Here is an 18,480-nt window from a genome sequence, read left to right on the forward strand (position 1 = left end):
AGGCCCCACACCAGTGCTGGGGAGATGATGGCGAACGTTGTCCCTGCCCATAAGGAGCTCCATCCAGTCCAGTGGAAATCAGTAGCTTATGTTTGTTGAGTGCCCACTATACAGAGACTCTGTACTAAGTACTTTGTATGGATTATCTGACTTAATCTTTCAGAGAAACTACTTCATTTAGAGAGTACATCAAACTGAACCATAGAGGAACAAAAGTTTTTGCCCGAGGCTAAGTTAGCCACGGGCTAAGGGGCAAGGCAAGGATTCCAACGCCCAGGTTGACTAATGCCAGAGCACTGGCCCTTAAGCACTCTGCTTTCTTTCCCAGCTCCACTCAATCCCATCTCCTCCAAGAAGCCTTCCAGATCCTCCTCCCAGACTGGAGGACTTCCTTGGTCCCTCTAACGGAGCCCTGTGAGTATGTGACACATCCGTCTCCTGTCCCACCAGGGTACCCAGACCGCAGAATAGTAGCTGTCCCTGCGCCTTTCCTCTGGAGCAGCTTGTTCGGGGAGCCACCTGCAGCTGCTCCAACGCGTCTACTCAATTTGCTGATCGAACCTGAACCCTGGGTTCCTCCCCCTGGTGTGGGTTTCCAACTCCTAGAATCACAGCTCTTCCTCCCCGAGAGGCCCCGCCTGGGCCCACGCATCAACACACCCATTTCACAGATGAAGCAAACAGAGGTCCTTCCCACCTCCTGGCTGGCCAGGTCAGCTCCCCCTCCTTTCTTCCGGAGGAGTCTCAGGCTCTCCGACCCGGGCGCGACAAGGGGATGGGGTGGGGGGCGCGACAAGGGGATGACCTGCCTCCTGGATGCCCGGAATATCACTATCACCCAATGCAGGTGGGTGCTAAGGGCGCTTCTCCGCGCTCCGCTGAGCTCGTCTGGCGCCCAGGGCAGCCTTACGCGGCCCCCTCCGCGGCCCCCTCGGCAGCACCCACGGGAGACGCGCAACTTCATCCACCGGCTCTGATCGCCGCCGTCACGCGCACACCCCGGGCCCTTCCTGCAACCCGCGCCCCCGCCGCCAGCCCCGGGCTCTCGTCCGCCGAGCGCGGCCGGCAGGTGGACCGCGAGCCCCCGCGCCCGAGCCGGGCCGCCCGCGCCACAAGCCCCGGGAGCCCCTTACCTGCCGCGCCAGCCGCCCGCCCCGCGCCGCCGCCCGCTCGCCCTCCCTCCGCCCTCCCGCCGGCGCCACGGCGGCCGCCCCGCCCCGCCCGCGGGGGACCCCGCCCCCGGCCCCCCCTCCCTCCCCGCGCAGGTGATCCCGGGGACACGCGGCGCTCGCCCCTCGGGGCCGGCGGGGGCGCTCCGGGGGCGCCGGGGGCGGGGCGCTGGGGTGCGGCGCCTCCCCGTGGTGCCCTCGCGCCGCGCCGGGGCCGGGCTCCTTCTCGCGGCTCCGGGGCCGGCACCTCCGGGGCGCTCGGTCCAACAGCGCCCCCACCCCCACCCCGGGGCAGGGCAGAAGGGGAGAAGGGAGCTTAGCGACACCCAGGCCAGATGTAGGTGGGTGTCCTTAAAGTGGGATCGCGTTAACCCGATTGGGAGGTGTGGGGGTCATCAGGTCACCTGATGGCCGCAGAGGTCAGAACTCTGCGGGGCGCAATCAGGGCCCCTCTCCTTAATGAGGCTGCGGGATTCACTGCTGTACCCCACCCCCACCCCCACCCCGGCACCCGGAGGTCCTCAGCCAGCAGGGACAGAAAGAGGGAGGGGACTAAGGAGAATCCCAAGCCCTCTCCTTTTATAAGCAGGGAAATCGAGGCCTGGGAAGCAGAGGGGAGTTGCCCCAAGTCACGCAGAAGGTCAGCGACACACCCGTGAGAATGTTTCTTCATTCTGTTTTCAGATTATTTCCAGAAAGTGTTGGGTTATGGGGCGCCGTGTTGCCCTGGGCTCCTGGTCCAGGCCTTGACAACGTGTGTCCCCCCACCCGCCCAAGGTTGGCTGGGAACTGAGCGCTCCGTGTTTTCGTGTTTTCTTCTTTCCTTTCTTTCTTTCTTTTATGTTTTTTAAAAGATTTTATTTATTCATAGAGATGCAGAGAGAGAGAGGGGCAGAGACAGAGGCAGAGGGAAAAGCAGGCTCCATGCAGGGAGCCCGACGTGGGACTCGATCCCGGGACTCCAGGATCACACCCCGGGCTGCAGGCGGCGCTAAACCCCTAAGCCACCGGGGCTGCCCGCGCACCGTGTTTTCATAGCAGAGTCCGCGGTGGGTTTTGATAACGGAGACTAAGGAGTGCAGTTCTGGGGGGTCTGCTTCATCACCAAAGACATGAGACACAATCCTTGGCTTCCAAGAGCTCCCCTGTGTGTGTGTGTGTGTCTGTGTGTGGCGGGGGGGGGGGGGTGCTGTCCACACACCAGGGGCCGCGGAGAGCAGAGGGGAGCCCAGGGAGAGCCTGCTCAGATGCTCCGGAGGGAGCCGCTTCCAGATGCTACCAGAAGCTCTTGCCCGGGTGTGCTTGGGGTCAAGCGCTCAGGAGTCAGTGGTCTCAGGTTCCAGACCTGACTCCCCTGCAAGACGGGATCAGTTTTTAACACCTCTCTGGGACTCCGTTTCCTTTGGTTGGATGAAGAGAATACACTTATCTCCGTATAGTTGTGATGAGGATTAGAAAATACAGTATTTACAAAATGCTAGATAAATGGGAGAATTATGATGCTGAGTGGTAGGGGCTGGGGAGGGGGATGTGCTGACACAAAAGGGAACTTGGCATCTCTGGGTAGGTACCCCTACATGGGATTTGATGTTCTGCAGCCTTCTGCCATCCGCGGCTCAACCCCACCATCTGCTTTCTCTGTTAACCCAGGCCAAGCAGCCATAGCACACCTGCCACGTCAGAATGCCTTTGCACACACCTGCAGTGAGGGGTCAGGAACGAGCCCCTCCCTTCACCAGCCTCCCCGGCAAAGAGCTGACTGGAGTCAGACACCTGAGCCAAGCCCAGTGAGGCAGAAGTGTGAAGGGACTCTGGGTAACCTTCCCCTTTCCGGGTATGCATTCAATCAGTCCCACTGAGTGTTCACTACAGGCCAGGCACTCTGCTGGTGGCAGTGGGGGGGGGGTGCAGTCAGTGGGGGGCCCGCCCCACCCTGTAGACCTCACCTTCCAATGGGGGCGAGGAAACAGCTGATACTCTAGCACAGAGGATGGCAACACAAGAGAAAGACCATCTGTGAAAAGTCCTTTCAGGTGAGCTGAGCCTGAAGGATGTGAAGGCAGAAAAACACAGGCCCAAGATGGAGTCACTTATGCTAAGCCAAGTCACCAAACAGCCTTAAACCTAACCTAATTGCAGTTTCCCTCCAGATATGTGGTCTTCACCGGTCAATCAGGAATTTCCCGGTCAGCACCAGTGAGGAAATCTGTCATGGGGGTCCTCTCTGTCCCCCAAAGGAAGATGAGGTAATGTGCCTGATAAAACCCCCTGTTCTTCCCTGCCCCCACCAAGAAAATGGCCTTGCCTGAAACAATACTTTTTTTCTTTTGCTAATAATTTCCTTTCCCGACCCTCTTTCCTTTGGAAACCTTCTGTTTCCATGACTCCTCAGAGTTCCCCCTCTCCTTGCTGGAGGGGATGCAGCGTGACTCATGAATCACTTACGCCAATTAGATCTTCACATTTACTCCATTGAATTTTAATTTTTTTTTTTTTTTTTTTTTAACAAGGACGAGCAAGGAGGTGCAGGGAGCAACTGGAGCTGGAGAGCATTCCTGGAGGACAGAGAGCCCATAAGGCCAATGTGGTTGACCTGAGCAGGGGCTGAAGGCACAGTGGACAGGATGAGGAGGTCAGAGGCAGGCAGAGATCAGATCTCGTGAGGTCTCATGGGTCACTGTGAGGAGTTTGGACTTCATCTCAAGGACCATGGAAAGCCAGGGAAGGATTTGAAGACAGGCAATGACCTGATCTGACCTTTGTTTTTAACAGACCTCTCTGGCTGGCTGAGAAGAATAGGTCAAGGATGCCCAGGAGGCAGGGCGGTGGGGAATGGTGGAGTGGCAGTGGAAGTGGGGAGAAGTGGTCAGATTTGGGATATATTCTGGAAGACGGGCAGACAGGAATTGCTGATGCGGAGGAAGATTCAAAGAAGGCCGTGGGGTGACTGCTGATGAGTCAGCTCATGTCCTGAGCAGTGGAGGCTTCCACGACCAGAATCACTGACCGTCCTTTTTGCTGAGCTGGACACATCCTGGAGACCTTCTAGTCTCCCTGCGATTTTACACCCATAGAGCCTCAGCCCAGGGGAGTGAGGAAACACGCCCATGTCCTGGGTAAAAGCAGAGGTCCCCCAGCTCCCGGTCCAGAACCTGCCTGACCACGGGCGTCATTTATTTCTCGGGCAAACCAGTGAACCTGAATAAAGGAAATCTCATTTGAAATGGAGTCGGAAGGCCAGAAGGGGAAGCTCTCACCCTCTACCACTCCTCATCAGTTGCAGAAGCAATAGAAAGAGACAATACCTTGCATTCCACACAGAAAGAAGCCTGGACATTATTTTCTCTGCATGAGGAAGGAAGATTTTCTCCTGGTCTGGCAACAGCCCAGCCAATGAGAGACTGTCACAACTCGGCCAGTGAAAAGCCACTACACTTACAACTCCCAGTTTCCTCCAATGGAATTTTTATTAATAACAGTCCTCAACTCCCTGCCCTTTCCTCTTTGTTCTTTCGTCTTTGTTCACTGGACTTGCCTATGGTTTTGCCATAGCTTGCATGTCCTGAGTTGCAATCCTCTGCTATTCCTGAATAAACCTGTTTTGCTGGTAAAATAACTGACAGCTTTGTTTACAGGAACACCAGAAATAGGCATCTAGGTAACAGGTAACAGGTAGCAGGCAATAGCGAACACGATTATCAAGTGATATCCCACATGTAAAAACTAGGAATGACCATAATTCCAAGTGATGGGGGAATGGCCAAACCAAGTGTGCTTCATAACAAAGGCACGAGGCATACAAATACTCAGGCTTTTGCAATTTATGGAGATGTGTGGATGTGATAGTGTGATTTATAATAAGAAATACGTGCATTTTGGTTTTTTTTTTTTAATTTTTTATTTTTATTTTATGATCATCACAGAGAGAGAGAGGCAGAGACACAGGCAGAGGGAGAAGCAGGCTCCATGCACCGGGAGCCTGATGTGGGATTCGATCCTGGGTCTCCAGGATCGCGCCCTGGGCCAAAGGCAGGCGCCAAACCGCTGCGCCACCCAGGGATCCCTGCATTTTGGTTTTTATCTGTGGTTCCTGGCTCACAGCTCCCCAAACCCATATACTCTCCTGATTAGGGCAATAGTGGCATCTTTTGTTCTAATAGTTGGCCTTTGTCCTCAGGTTTTGAAATAGCTTCAGAGTAACGGGTGAAATGGGTTTCTCCTATTATTCCTAACAAGCTCCTTTCAACCACACCTGAGTGTATGTTAATGAAATGATTTTTGGAAAGTCTCTGGTTCACACAAAGAGGAAAGCTGATTGCCAGAACCAGCCGAGTGATTGGAGAGTTGGAACTTTATTGCCCTTCCCCATCCAGGGAGGGAAGAGGGGCTGGAGGCTGAATCAATCACCAATGGCCAATGACTTAATCAACCATGTCTGTATAATAAAGTCCCAGTTAAAATCCAAAAGAATTGAGTTTGGAGAACTTCTGGGGTGGTAAACAAAGATACATCCCTGCCAGGAAGGTGTCACACTCCAAACTCCATGGGGACAGAATTTTCTGTGCTCAGGACCCTTCTACACCTCATCCGTATATTTCTTCACCTGGCTGTTCATTTATCTTTTAATATCATTTGTAATAAGCAGGTAACCCAGTGAGTAAACTGTTTGAATTCTGTGAGCAGCTTTAGAAAATTAATTGAAACTGAGGAGGGACCTTGGGAACCTGTGATTCATACCAGTTGGTTAGAAACTGAGGTAACAATCTGGACTTATGATTGGCAACTGAAGGTGGGGAGAGGGAGATAGTTTTGGGGGACAGAGTCCTTAACCTGTGGGTTAACTGATGCTAACTCCTGGTAGATAGAGTCAGAATTGAGTTAAATTATAGGACACCTACTGAATGTTGTAGAATTGCTTGGTGTGGGACCCCTACTCACCCCCACAGACACTTTTGGTAACCAGAAATGTCAGAAGTAAAACAGTTTATTGAGAGTAGAAGAGACAGGAGTGTGTTTATCCATGAGAAAATCCATAAATAATGAGAATAGCACATGCCAACTCTTACAACTCTATAAAAGGTATGTCCATATACTGATTAAGATTTGAAGGGAGGGACAGCTGGCTGGTTTAGTTGGTGGTGTGTGTGACTCTTGATCTCAAGGTTGTGAGTTTGTGTCCCATGTGGCATGTAGAGATTACTTAAAAAAAAAAAAAAAAAAGACTTTAAGGGAATTCGGTGGGATAGAAATCTGGTGATCTTCTATGTTCTTTTTCCTGTAGATCATAATATTTAAACAAAAATTTTATAAGTCAATGAAAATTGCTTATTGAATTACCTAACAAACCACCTCTGTTTCAGATGTACCCTAGGGATTCTTAGGTGCTTGGAGATTTAAAAATAACAAAAAGCTGCTCTTTCCACATGGAAAATACTCAAATGCACTGAGTCATCCTTTCTTTGTCAGCAGAAGGTATTGCTACAAACCAGCCTCCTGAGCACCTGAGATTTTACCTCCTAGCCAGGACTGTGCAACTCTCACTTCTCCTTTCAAAACCTTAATCTGCAGTTTATGGCTTTTGAGATGGTTGCTGGGGAAACCAGACAAATGTCATGTAGGATTAGAATGCAATTTCAGGGGGGGGGAGACAAAGCACAGAGAATTGTGAATCCAGAGAAATCCGAACCCACACTAATTAATCCAGTAAAAAAAAAAAAAAAAAAAAAAGGAAGCAAACATACCTAGGGCAATTGATTTCAAAATCAATCCCTTGTCTCTCAATCAAGAGGTGGAGTCCAAAAGACTTAGAAGTCATCGTTCCTTTTTTTTTTTTTTAGAAGTCATTGTTCTTAATTATCTACAGGGCACACAGTGTGATTTTTCATGTGGCTATTCCCATGATAAATGTGGGCTGTGCAGCGCCCAAATATGCCATTGTGCAACTGAGCAAAGGAAACCTCGCATAAAATGGAGAGGGGAGGCCAGAAGGGGTAGCTCTTGTCTCCTACCACAGTCCTCAGTTGTAGAATCAACAGGAAGAAAGCTGTAGTTTACTTCCCCAGCAGGAGGAAAGAAGATTTTCTCCTGGCCTGGCAACAGCCCCACCAATGAGAGATTGTCACAACTCAGCCAATGAAAAGACACTACACTTTGAACTCCTAGTTTCCTCCAATGGGCTTGTTGTTTGTAACAGCCCCTCCCCCCCCCATGCTATAAAACACGGTTCTTCTCTCTTCTCCTGACTTGCTTCTGGGTTGGACTTTTTTGGGGTGTGGTCAGTTGCAATTGGTCTGCTATTCCTGACTACAACTATTTTGCTGGTAAAATAACTTACAGTATTTTTTTTTTAAGATTTAATTTATTTATTCATGAGAGACACAGAAAGAGGCAGAGACATAGGCAGAGGGAGAAGCAGGCTCCCTACAGGGAGCAGATGTGGGACTCCATCTCAGGACCCGGGGATCATGACCTGAGCCAAAGGCAGATGCTCAACCACTGAGCCAGCCAGGCGTCCTGACAGTATTATTTTTAAGGTTAACAAGGTCCAGTAGAGGCAGGCATCCCTTCCTGTGAGCTGCTGTCCTGTTTCCGGGTTAATTCCCATCTCACCTCTGGGAACATTGGGTGATGGAGAGCGAGGAAAGAAGAGAGTGATGGGCATGAACTAGGCGTCTGTAACACACCCCACCCCATAAGCCACCTGATTTCTCTGGGCCTCTTTTTCATCCATAAAATGGCAGGTTGCACTGTTTGATCTTGGAGGCCTCTTCTAGCGCCGTGGTCAGTTTGATGATCTTGACCGTCTCTAGACAGCCAGCCCTGTGATTACCAGGTGGCTTCCTCATTTTGATGCTACATTTTAGGGAAGCCCCATGATTCAGAGCATTAGCTCAAATCATTTGCAGGTAATAACAAGGGAAAACTTCTGTTCCCAGAATGAAAATGAGAGGCTGTAAATTAAGCCTTTGGCCATCATCAGAAGCTGCTATCCCTCACCTTGGCAAGGAACCTGTGCTTTTATCTCGAGGGTTCTAGGAGCTCTTCCTGGTGGCAGCTAGCTCATCTGCCTTCCTGGGTCCACTCTCACACCACAGTCACTCTGGGAAACCCAGAACAAGAGTAAACAGGGTGGAAAGAACGCAGAGAGAAGACGCAGGTCAGCTACTGTTTACTTGCTGTGACCTCAGGCAGATCTTCTAACCTCTCTGGGCTTTTATTTATTCTTCTGTGATTCATTAATTCATTCAACCAATATTTTACCGAGGGCCTGCGATGTGCCAGCAGCGAAGGAAAGAGACAGTAAGTCATCCCTGCCCTGATGAAGTTGACATTCTTATGTGGAGAAGACAAAAACAAGCCAACGGGTATGGCAGGCTGGAGGGTGGCGAGTGCTCTGGAGGGGACCAAGGGGCGTGGGAAGAGCACTATCTGCCCACTGGCCACCCACGGGGCATGATGAGGACCGAATGAGTTAATGCCCACTCAGTTACTTCCTCAAACAGTCATGGGCTATGCACATTGAAGGAGTAGCTCTAATATCGCAAATGGACATTTTATGAACTGAGAGCATTTCCAGAGATTCCCAAGGCCAGAGAATGTGGTGAGCCAGGGGTCCAGATCCCAAGTCTAGGGTTGAATCATGGCCTGGGACTGGAAGGGAACGTGAACATCCTCTTGCCCAGGGGGTCTCAGTCCTGTCTGCCCCCTTAGAATCATCTGGGTGCTTTGAAGCACTTCTGCTGATGTCAAGGCCGCCCCACTGAACCAGTTCTCGGGACAGGGCCAGATGTTCACCTTCTTCCCCCAGCTGCCCAGGGGCTACCAGGGTGTGACCCGGGTTGAGAGCCTCCTACTGTAGACCAGGGGCCTGAGGCCACAGAGGGAGCACCACTTGCCCACAAACTGTGATCCAGACCTCTAGAACTCCTTCCCCTTCCAGGCACGGTGTCCCTGCTGCCACTCAGTACCTCATTCCCCTCAGCTGGGAGCGCCCTCGGGGCGGCATGGCATCCGGCCCCTCCCCCACACCTTCCTGGGAACGGAGTGTCTCTCTTACCTGTGGGCTACAAAACAGTGTGACCCTTGACCAGGCTGTTGATCAGTCCACATTCAACCTTCGTTATGGGCTGAATTGTGTCCCCCACCAACCCCAAATTCGTATGTTGAAGTCCTAACCCCCAGGACCTCATGTGACTCTATTTGGAGACAGGGTCTTTCAAGAGGTAATTCGAGTAAAATGAGGTCACATGGGTGGGTCCTGATCTAACCCGATGGGTGTCCTTATAAGAAGGGAAGATTAGGGGATCCCTGGGTGGCGCAGGGATCCCTGGGTGGCGCAGTGGTTTGGCGCCTGCCTTTGGCCCAGGGCGCGATCCTGGAGACCCGGGATCGAATCCCACATCAGGCTCCCGGTGCAGGGAGCCTGCTTCTCCCTCTGCCTGTGTCTCTGCGCCTCTCTCTCTCTCTCTCTCTGTGACTATCATAAATAAATAAAAATTAAAAAAAAAAAAAAAAGAAGGTTAGATTAGGACACTGAGAGGAGACCCTATGCAGATGGCCATCCATCCTGAACCACGAGGCTCTCAGGAGAAACCAACCCTGATTTTGGACTTCTAAACTCCAGAATGGCGAAGAAATCAATTTCTGTTGCTTAAGCCACCCAATGTGGTACTTCATTTTGGCAGCTCTAGCAGACCAGTACAGCCTTGTCATTGTCACATCACAGGACATCTAGTCCTGTCTGGCACTGGAAGGAGAAGACAACTTGATTTGATTCCCTATAGTCAGTGAACCTTATACACACTTCACGTTTCAAGGCTAAGCTCAAATATCAGTTCCCAGGGTACTCTTGCTGCTAAATTGGACTTCCCTTTCCCTTCCTTTTATTATAGATAAGCAGATGTCATTTTTCCTCTCCTGAAGGATTGTGAGCTGCTCACGACCTACTCATCTTTGTGTCCTTCATAGCACCAAGTATAAATCCCTGAACTTAATAGATGTCTAAGAAAGAGCCATGAATGAATTGATGAAACACAGCCTTTGACCATGGTTTCTTGGGCCACCAGAAAAGGTTAAATAATAAAAATTGAAAAAAAAATTGAAATTATGGGTCACATTTAGGGGTTATTTAGTTGTCTAGACAATTCTATAATGTAGGTACTAGTATTTATTGCATATTACTAGTATTTATTGCATTTTACAGATGAAGAAACAGACTTGGGACAGGACTTATAGTTTGCCCAAGGTCACCCAGATAGTCTGGTCCCGACAGTTTCAGGCTCATCCACTATGGGTTAGTACTATGGTAGAGTTTGAACCAGAAAGAGGCTTTCAAGTCTGAAGATCAAGATGGCACTAGACTTTAGGGGATGCGTGCCCTTCATCTTCTCCACTTCACTAACACTTATCTGACCATTTGTTTGACTCTTTCCCAAACCACCACAGACATCACTCTCTGGCTCTGCCATCCTTTCCAACATTACCTGGATTCCTCCCTTCCCACATCTATCACCATAGCCCTGGGGACAACTTCTGTTCCTCAAACCTGCCCTGCACTCCCTCATGGCTGGGTCAGAGGTGGGCCATTCCTCCCAGAGAAATACACCCTTGTGCTCTCCTGACCCTTCCATCCATGAATGGCCTTCCTTCAAGATCCCACATCCTTCCATGAAAGTCCATCTAACCCCCGCCCCCGGTCAAAGTCATGTTCCCTTTCTTGGGGTGCCCTAGTACTGGGTTTGCACCTGAACCATAGCCTGTGCTTCTGTCTTGTACTACAGCTGGCTATTTGCAGATCCATCTCTCCTGCTCTGTTGCAGGCTCTGGCAGGGCAGAGGAGTTTATATTTCCCAGAGCACTTAATGTTAAGTAGATTTTAAAAATATGTTTGATTTGCCAAATGAACTCATTTGCCTTATTGCGCCCTCTGCCTTGTATGGACTTGGCCTTTCTTTGCACTGTGGACAGGGCAGGGAGAAGCAGCCAGAAGGATTTAGGATTAGAACTCACCATCCCTCTGCTCCCCTTATCTCTATGTCTCTTTGAGTGTCTACTTCATTCTCCCTTAATGCACAAAGGCCTTCTCCTCAGAGTAGAGAACATGGTAGCCAATAGCTCAGGTGGAAGAAGAGCTTCTTTCTAGAGTTCCATTTTAGGAGAACATTCTGATTGGCCAGGTTGGGTCACATGCCCACCTCGTGGTCAAGTAGGAAGTTTCTCACCTCAGAAAAGAGAAATGGGAGAGAAGCAGACAAAAACACACCTACTTCAATATATTGATGAACCTTTAAAAGCTCGAAAGGTAAGAGCATTTTACTAATTGGTGAATTGGTCAGATTTTAGGAAACTAGTGAATAAGCATTTTTAAAAAATCTGGTCTTCATTTTTCACCATCCAACTTTGATTTAAGGTGAGATATGAGGAGTGAATCTTAACTCCCAAATATACCTAAATCACTGGTGGCATAGACGGTTCTGACACAGATCTTCCATATTCCCACAGAACTTCTTTATGATCTTCATGCTGAGTGACAGACAACGCCAGCGTCAGTCTTCCTGGTCACATTCAGAGGCACGTGCTATACAATCAGAATCCATAAAGAACATTATTTTTATCGCTCCCATAAATTTTTGATAAGGAAAGCCACTTTCTATTATGGTTTCCTGACAAATTGCATTTATTTAAACACTTAAAGATCCAGAGAAGGAAATAATACCACAACATATTCTTCTTTAGATTTTCTGACTTTAGAGAATTTTACTCTCCTACTTTATCCTTCCATTCCTTTTTCTCAGGGTAAATTTTTATTCATAAGATTGCAAAAACATCACCGGTATCAAATTCCAGAACTTTTTCATCAGTCCTAAAAAAACCCCCTGTACCCATAAGTAGTCACTCCCAACTCTCCCCACCCTCCCAGCCTTGGAAAATCACTAATCTACTTTCTGTCTTATGGACTTGGTGATTCCAGACATTTCTTATAAATGGAATCACACAACATGTGGCCTTTTGTGTCTGGCTTCTTAGCGGGTTTTCAAGGTTCATCCATGTCATAGAATGAATTCTTTATTCCTGTTTGTGTCTGAAAAATATGCCATTGTATGGACATACATTTGGTTTATTCATTCACTGACTGGTGGATGTGGGATGTTCCCACCTTCTGATGATTATCTATAATGCTGCTATGAACATAATGTAAATTTTTGTGTGGGTACATGTTTTCAATTCTCTTGGATATACATACTAAGGAGCAGAATCGTCAGGTCATGTGGTAACTCTACGTTTAACTTTTTGAGGAACTGCCCAGTTTTCCAAAGCAGCTGCACCATTCTGTGTTCACACCAGTAGTTCACCAATGCTCATTATCTTTTAATTTTAGCCATTTTAGTGGGTATGAAATGTATGTCATTGTGGTTGTAGTTTACCCTTCCTTGGTGACTAATGATGGGGAGCATCTTTTCATGCACTTCTAGGCTATTGGAATATCTTTTTTGGAGAAATGTCTATTCAGCTCTTTGTTGGGTTGAATAATGTCCCCCCAAAATTCATGTCCACTTAGAACCTGTGTATGCGGCCTATGTGAAATAAGCTCTTTGCAGATGTAATTAATAATTAAGTTAATGAGAAGTCATACTAGATTAGGGTGGACCCTGAATCCAATCTGACTGTGTCTTTATAAGAAAAGGGAAATTTAGGGATGCTTGGGTGGCTCAGTGGTTGAGCATCTGCCTTTGGCTCAAGGCATAATCCCAGGACTCTGGGATCGAGTCCCACATCAGGCTCCCTGCATGAAGCCTGCTTCTCCCTCTGCCTATGTCTCTGTCTCTCTCGCTCTCTGTCTCTCATGAATAAATAAATAAAGTCTTAAAAAAAAAAAGAAAAGGGAAATTTAGACACACACAGAATGCTACACAGAGAGATTGTAGTGATGTTGTACAAGCCAAGGAATGCCAGCAACCACTAGAAGCTTGGAGAGGGGTATGACACAGATTCTGTTCTGATTCCCCAGTAGGAACCAACGCTGCTAGGAACGCTGCTAGGTTCCCCAGTAGGAACCAATGCAAGCGCAGCAGTTTGGCACCTGCCTTTGGCCCAGGGCGCGATCCTGGAGACCCGGGATCAAGTCCCACGTTGGGATCCCGGTGAGTGGAGCCTGCTTCTCCCTCTGCCTGTGTCTCTGCCTCTCTCTGTGTGACTATCTTAAAAAAAAAAAAAAAAAAAAAAAAAAAAGACTCCTAACTCTGGGAAACGAACTAGGGGTGGTGGAAGGGGAGGAGGGCGGGGGATGGAGGTGAATGGGTGACGGGCACTGAGGGGGGCACTTTTTTTTTAATAAATTAATTTTTTATTGGTGTTCAATTTACCAACATACAGAATAACACCCAGTGCTCATCCCATCAAGTGCGCCCCTCAGTGCCCGTCACCCATTCACCTCCATCCCCCGCCCTCCTCCCCTTCCACCACCCCTAGTTCGTTTCCCAGAGATAGGAGTCTTTATGTTCTGTCTCCCTTTCTGATATTTCTGAGGGGGGCACTTGACGGGATGAGCACTGGGTGTTATTCTGTATGTTGGTAAATTGAACACCAATAAAAAATAAATTTATTTAAAAAAAAGAATTGGTTATTTCTATTATTTGTGACCTCCACCCCCCACCCAAATTCCTGTTGGAATCCTAATGACCAACATGATGGTGTCAGGAGGTGGGGCCTTTGGGTTGATTAGGTCATGAGAGTAAGGACCTTGAGAGTGGGATTATTGTCCCTATAAAAGAGACCCCATGGAGCTCCCTACCGCCTTCCACCATGTGAGGAGATAACAAAAAGATGGCCATCTGTGAACTAGCAAGCTAGTCCTCACCAGATACGGGTTGTGCTGGGACACTGACCTTGGGAATTCTAGCCTCCAGAAGCCTGAGAAATCAATGCCTGTTGTTGATGAGCACCTAGTCTATAGTATTTTGTTGTAATTGCCTAAACAGAATAAAACACTTTCCCCTTCCCAGGTTCCTTTACTAAAACTAACGCATCAGATTCGGCACTAAGCTTTAAAGTCTGTAGATCAGGGCACCTGGGTGGCTCAGTTGGTTGAGCATCTGCCTTCATCTTGGGTCATGATCCCAATGTCCTGGGATGAGCCCCACATCGAGATCCCTGCTCAGTGGAGAGCCTGCTTCTTCCTCTCCGTCTGCAGCTCTCCTTGCTCATTCTCTCTCAAATAAATAAATGAAATCTTTTTAAAAAGGCTGTAGGCCATGAGGCTGTTATCTGAATAGGCTTCAAAAAAATAACACTTTGTTTTTAAGAGCAGTTTTAGGTTTACAAAAAAATGAGCAGAAAATGTAGTTTTCTACATTCTGCTCACCCCTTCTCACTTCCCCTATTATTAATGCCTATAAAAAAAATCTTATTACCTACATGTACAGTCTAAAAAACAGATATAAACCAAAAGAAGATAAAGATTATCCATAATTCTCTTATTCAGATGAACTATTAAAAATATTTCAACGTATGGCACCTGGGTGGCTCAGTCGATTAAATGTCCAACTCTTGGTTTTGGCTCAGGTTGTGATCTTAGGGTCGTGAGATCAAGCCCAGTGTGGAGGTCCATGCTCAGCAGAGTCAGCTTGAGATTCTCTCTCCCACTCCCTCTGCCCCTCCCCTCCATGTGCATGCATGCTCTCTCTAAAAATAAACAAATCTCAAAATAAAGTATTTCAATGTATAGCCCTGTGTACAAATATGGCTTTTTTTTTAAATTAAATGAAATCCTATGATACATATTTTATCATCTAAAGCTAGTTTTATTGTACTTTTCGGGTTTTTCTCTTTATTATTGGAATCCCAATCTCTTAAAAATAATTTTTTAAAGGCTTGCCATCCTATAGAAGGGCCTGAGCTGTAAGCAAAACAGAATTAAGTTACCCATAACCAGGACCAAGGTACAAATGTCTTTTTTTCTTGGATAAGAATGCCCTCCAAACACTGACACCCCATTGTTCCTTTCAGCATTAGTATTCCCATCAGTGGGTATTTCCTAGGTGGCTGACTCTCTGGAGCAACCATGGAAAATGCAGGGATTTATGGAATCTAACCAGGATGAAAGACAATCTCACCAATCTAAGTCTTGCTTTAGGGAAAGCAAGATACTTAATCATTACATATTTTCTGATTTTATTTGGCTATAAAACAAAAAATGTAGTCAAGAAGTAAAAACAGAAACCAATCTTACTAAAAGAATTTTCACTGAAGGCTGACTCTTTAAAGATGGGGTTTTCCTGTCATCAGTTTAGGACAGGACCTCACAGGTTAACTGTTAAGAAAAAAAATGACTCATGTCAATTATTTCTCAATAAAGCTGGGGAAAAAAAAACCATTACAAAAAAGAAAGAGTAAATGACACAAGAAGTAAGGAAGCACTTGGCAAGCATGGCTGGTCAGTGTCAAGATGCTCAAACTTGGCTAGACCCCCTGAGTCCTGGCCTTTCTCCATAACAGAGCAACTGAGTCCCATGAGCTGTAGAAATGCCATAGAAGCAGAGAATATTATTTGAACCATGCAGGCTGCGGCAGGAATGGTTCCCTCTGCTCTGTGATGAATTCAGTTCACCCTGTAGAGGGGGATAAGATGCTCACCCCACACAATCCTCCAACCTGCCCATCCTGGAAGCAGGCCCCAAATACAATTCTGTGACCTTCAATATCCTTGGGTGACAAGGTCATTTCCACCTAATCCTCTGGGTGCCTGATATGTAAACCCCGGAACAAAAAGCAGCCAAGTCTTTGACATTGGGAGAAGGTGGAACTGGTTAAATCAATGCCCAAGGGCTGCTTCTCATTTGCAAAGGAGAAGAAATCTCTGATCCAGACTTTCCAACAGTTGCCCGAAAAAAAATTTTTTTAAAGATTTTATTTATTTATTCATGAGAGACACGGGGGGGGGGGGGGGGGGCAGAGACACAGGCAGAGGGAGAAGCAGGCTCCATGCAAGAAGCCTGATGTGGGACTGGATCCCCAGTCTCCAGGATCACAACCTGGCTGCAGGTGGCGCTAAACCGCTGCGCCACTGGGGCTGCCCCCAGTTGCCCTAAATTTCTAATAAATGACCGAAGTTATCAAGGAAATAAGTAATAGAAGGTGAGTAAGTGCGCCCCTAAAAGACCTTTAATTCACAGGATTCACTCAGGCAACTTCCAAGAAATCATTTTTGGTCTGATTACCTTCTTTGGGGCCAAGAGGCCTGGTAAAATCTTCTAGGACAAAAGATTGTATAATTTTCCATTAAAGATCTCAATTATTCAAAACACACTGAAGATAGCACCAGGCCAAGAATTAACTTGATTACTTCCTTGAAGCAAAAGGAAATGGAGTCAAACCACATGCAATGCTCATTCATTTGCAGAAGAGTGAATGATGGGTACATTTTCCCCCCTCCCCATGAGAGTACACTTAATAAAGAATGTACATAACTTAGTTGGAGAAAGCAGTTATATACACACATCTAGAAAGAGAACAGTATTTTTCTGAAATGTTTATCCAAAAAGGCATAAATATCTCCAATAAAATCTGGATTTCCCCTAAATAAAGCACAGTGAAATATTTTCTTCTAGAGAAAAATAACATATAATTTTAAACTAACCTTAATGCTACATCAAGGAAGGAAAGAGAATGGGGTATTAATAATTTTTTAAATGACTATATAAAGGTTATAAAAAGTCTAACAGTAAATCAGACTTCTTGGTTCACAGCACATCATCATCCCTGATCCATATAAGATGCCTCTTATGTATGTATATATGTGTTTAATGTATTATCTTTAAGAAAAAGTATTATCTTTTTATTTGTATACATTCTTGCACAATGCACTACTGTCTACGTATTTTATGTAATGTGAGTGTTACGCACATCTCACTGATTACTTCTGTCACTCGGGTCTATTTTTAAGACCCATCCATGTAGCTGAGTCTATGGCTACTCTGTCGTACAGTTCTCCACAGTGTCAATTTCCCAGGAGAGAACCCCAGCTTGCTTCTGTAAATAATGGTGCAGTGAACATTCTCATCATGTCTTCTACTGGACCTGAATATACCTTTGGGATATTCTTGGGATCTCTCTATATTCCAGGAGCAGAGCTGCTGAGTCAGAGATTTTGTTCTTACTGATAGGATTAAGTACTGCCAGATAATTCCTCAGAATAACTAAACCAGTGTACACTCCCACCTGTGTTACATCAGGCTTCCTATATGTCCATCCTCTGGCTATACTGGGCATTATTCACTTTTTAACATTTTTGAGAATCCAATAGGTATAAAGTGGCATCTTGTTGCATTAATTACACTTATCAGATTACTGGGTTTGAATGTCTCTTGCAGGCTCGCTTTACTTTTTTGTTGATTGCTGTTCATATCCTTAAGCCCATTTTTTTAAATTGGGCTGCTTTTCCTTTGGATTTGCCAAACTACCTTGTTTATTATGGTTATTTACCTCATATTAGGATTGCAAATATCTTCTGCCTGTTGTCTGTCAACATTGTCCATGGCATTCTTCATTGACTGTATCATTAATTTTGATGTAATCAATTACCTTATAGCTTATGCTTTTAAAGTTTTATAAAGTCTTTCCCTTCCTCTAGGTCAAAAGGTATTCTCCTACAACTCATTCTATTAACTCTATACATTCCAGTCTTTAATCCATCCAGGAGTCAGACCATCTCTCTATTTAGTGTTTGACGGGAAACCAAGTTTTATTGACCTACGTATACTAAGCCCATTTTCCCAACACCATAGGTTAGACAGTGTAGCCTTTCTCTATTTATTTATGATGGCTTTTTATTGTATATTAATTTTCTCTTATAGACCTGGGTTGGTCTCTATTCTTTTTAAAAATTTTTGACTTTTCTTACATTGAACTCATGTGAGTTTGTAGGTTGTCTTAGTATTTGGTAGGACAAGTCTTCCATGTTTTTTCTTTTTAAGGTTTTCTTAACTACTTGTTTGTTTATTCTTTCCTACAAGTTTGGAGGATAAGTTTAACGAGTGTAAGTGTAAAAAATATAGCTGAGATTTTGACAAAGATTCCATTGCATTTATAATTTTGGGAAAATTTGACCTTCCTAAAATATGAAGTTATCCCATTTAAAAGCATGTACTTAAATTATCCAAGTCCTTATTACAGTTTGAAAGTTTGTTTATGCTGATGTTTTGTTGCAATTATGAGTGTTGGCTTATATAAGCAATAGCTTATATTTTGGTCATTGATGGTATAAGAAGATGCTACTGCTTTTTCTAAGTTAGTCTTGTATTTGGCAACTTTGCTA

General features: G+C 46.3%; 2 protein-coding genes and 1 long non-coding RNA gene across 12 annotated transcripts in view; 1 reads left to right on the forward strand and 2 right to left on the reverse strand.

Annotated features, from left to right (window-relative positions):
* NCMAP (non-compact myelin associated protein) overlaps positions 1–1,179 on the reverse strand; it is a 41,986-nt gene extending 40,807 nt beyond the window's left edge. Inside the window, exon 1 of one of the 2 annotated variants that reach the window (XM_077899100.1) lies at positions 1,134–1,179. The gene's annotated coding sequence lies outside the window, so the exon portion shown is untranslated. The remainder of the gene's footprint in view (positions 1–1,133) is intronic. The other variant, XM_077899101.1, reaches the window with a different exon arrangement.
* A 192-nt stretch (positions 1,180–1,371) lies between these two features.
* Positions 1,372–4,794, forward strand: LOC144313522 (uncharacterized). The gene is made up of 5 exons (XR_013379163.1): positions 1,372–1,510; positions 2,041–2,218; positions 2,820–3,003; positions 3,320–3,415; positions 3,680–4,794. It is a non-coding gene; the product is annotated as an uncharacterized LOC144313522 (long non-coding RNA).
* Positions 4,795–6,165: 1,371 nt separating this feature from the next.
* RCAN3 (RCAN family member 3) overlaps positions 6,166–18,480 on the reverse strand; it is a 48,916-nt gene continuing 36,601 nt past the window's right edge. For 2 of the 9 annotated variants that reach the window (XR_013380537.1, XR_013380533.1), the window contains 2 exons: positions 15,397–15,477; positions 11,284–11,745 (listed from right to left, as the gene is read on the reverse strand). Coding sequence is in view for 2 of the 9 variants with exons in the window: in XM_077899105.1 (XP_077755231.1) it covers positions 11,714–11,745 (32 nt within the window). In the remaining 7 variants the exon portion in view is untranslated. The other 7 variants (XR_013380534.1, XM_077899105.1, XR_013380531.1 and 4 more) reach the window with 6 other exon arrangements.

This window comes from Canis aureus, chromosome 5 (genome assembly GCF_053574225.1).
Source record: "Canis aureus isolate CA01 chromosome 5, VMU_Caureus_v.1.0, whole genome shotgun sequence".
NCBI lineage: Eukaryota > Metazoa > Chordata > Mammalia > Carnivora > Canidae > Canis > Canis aureus.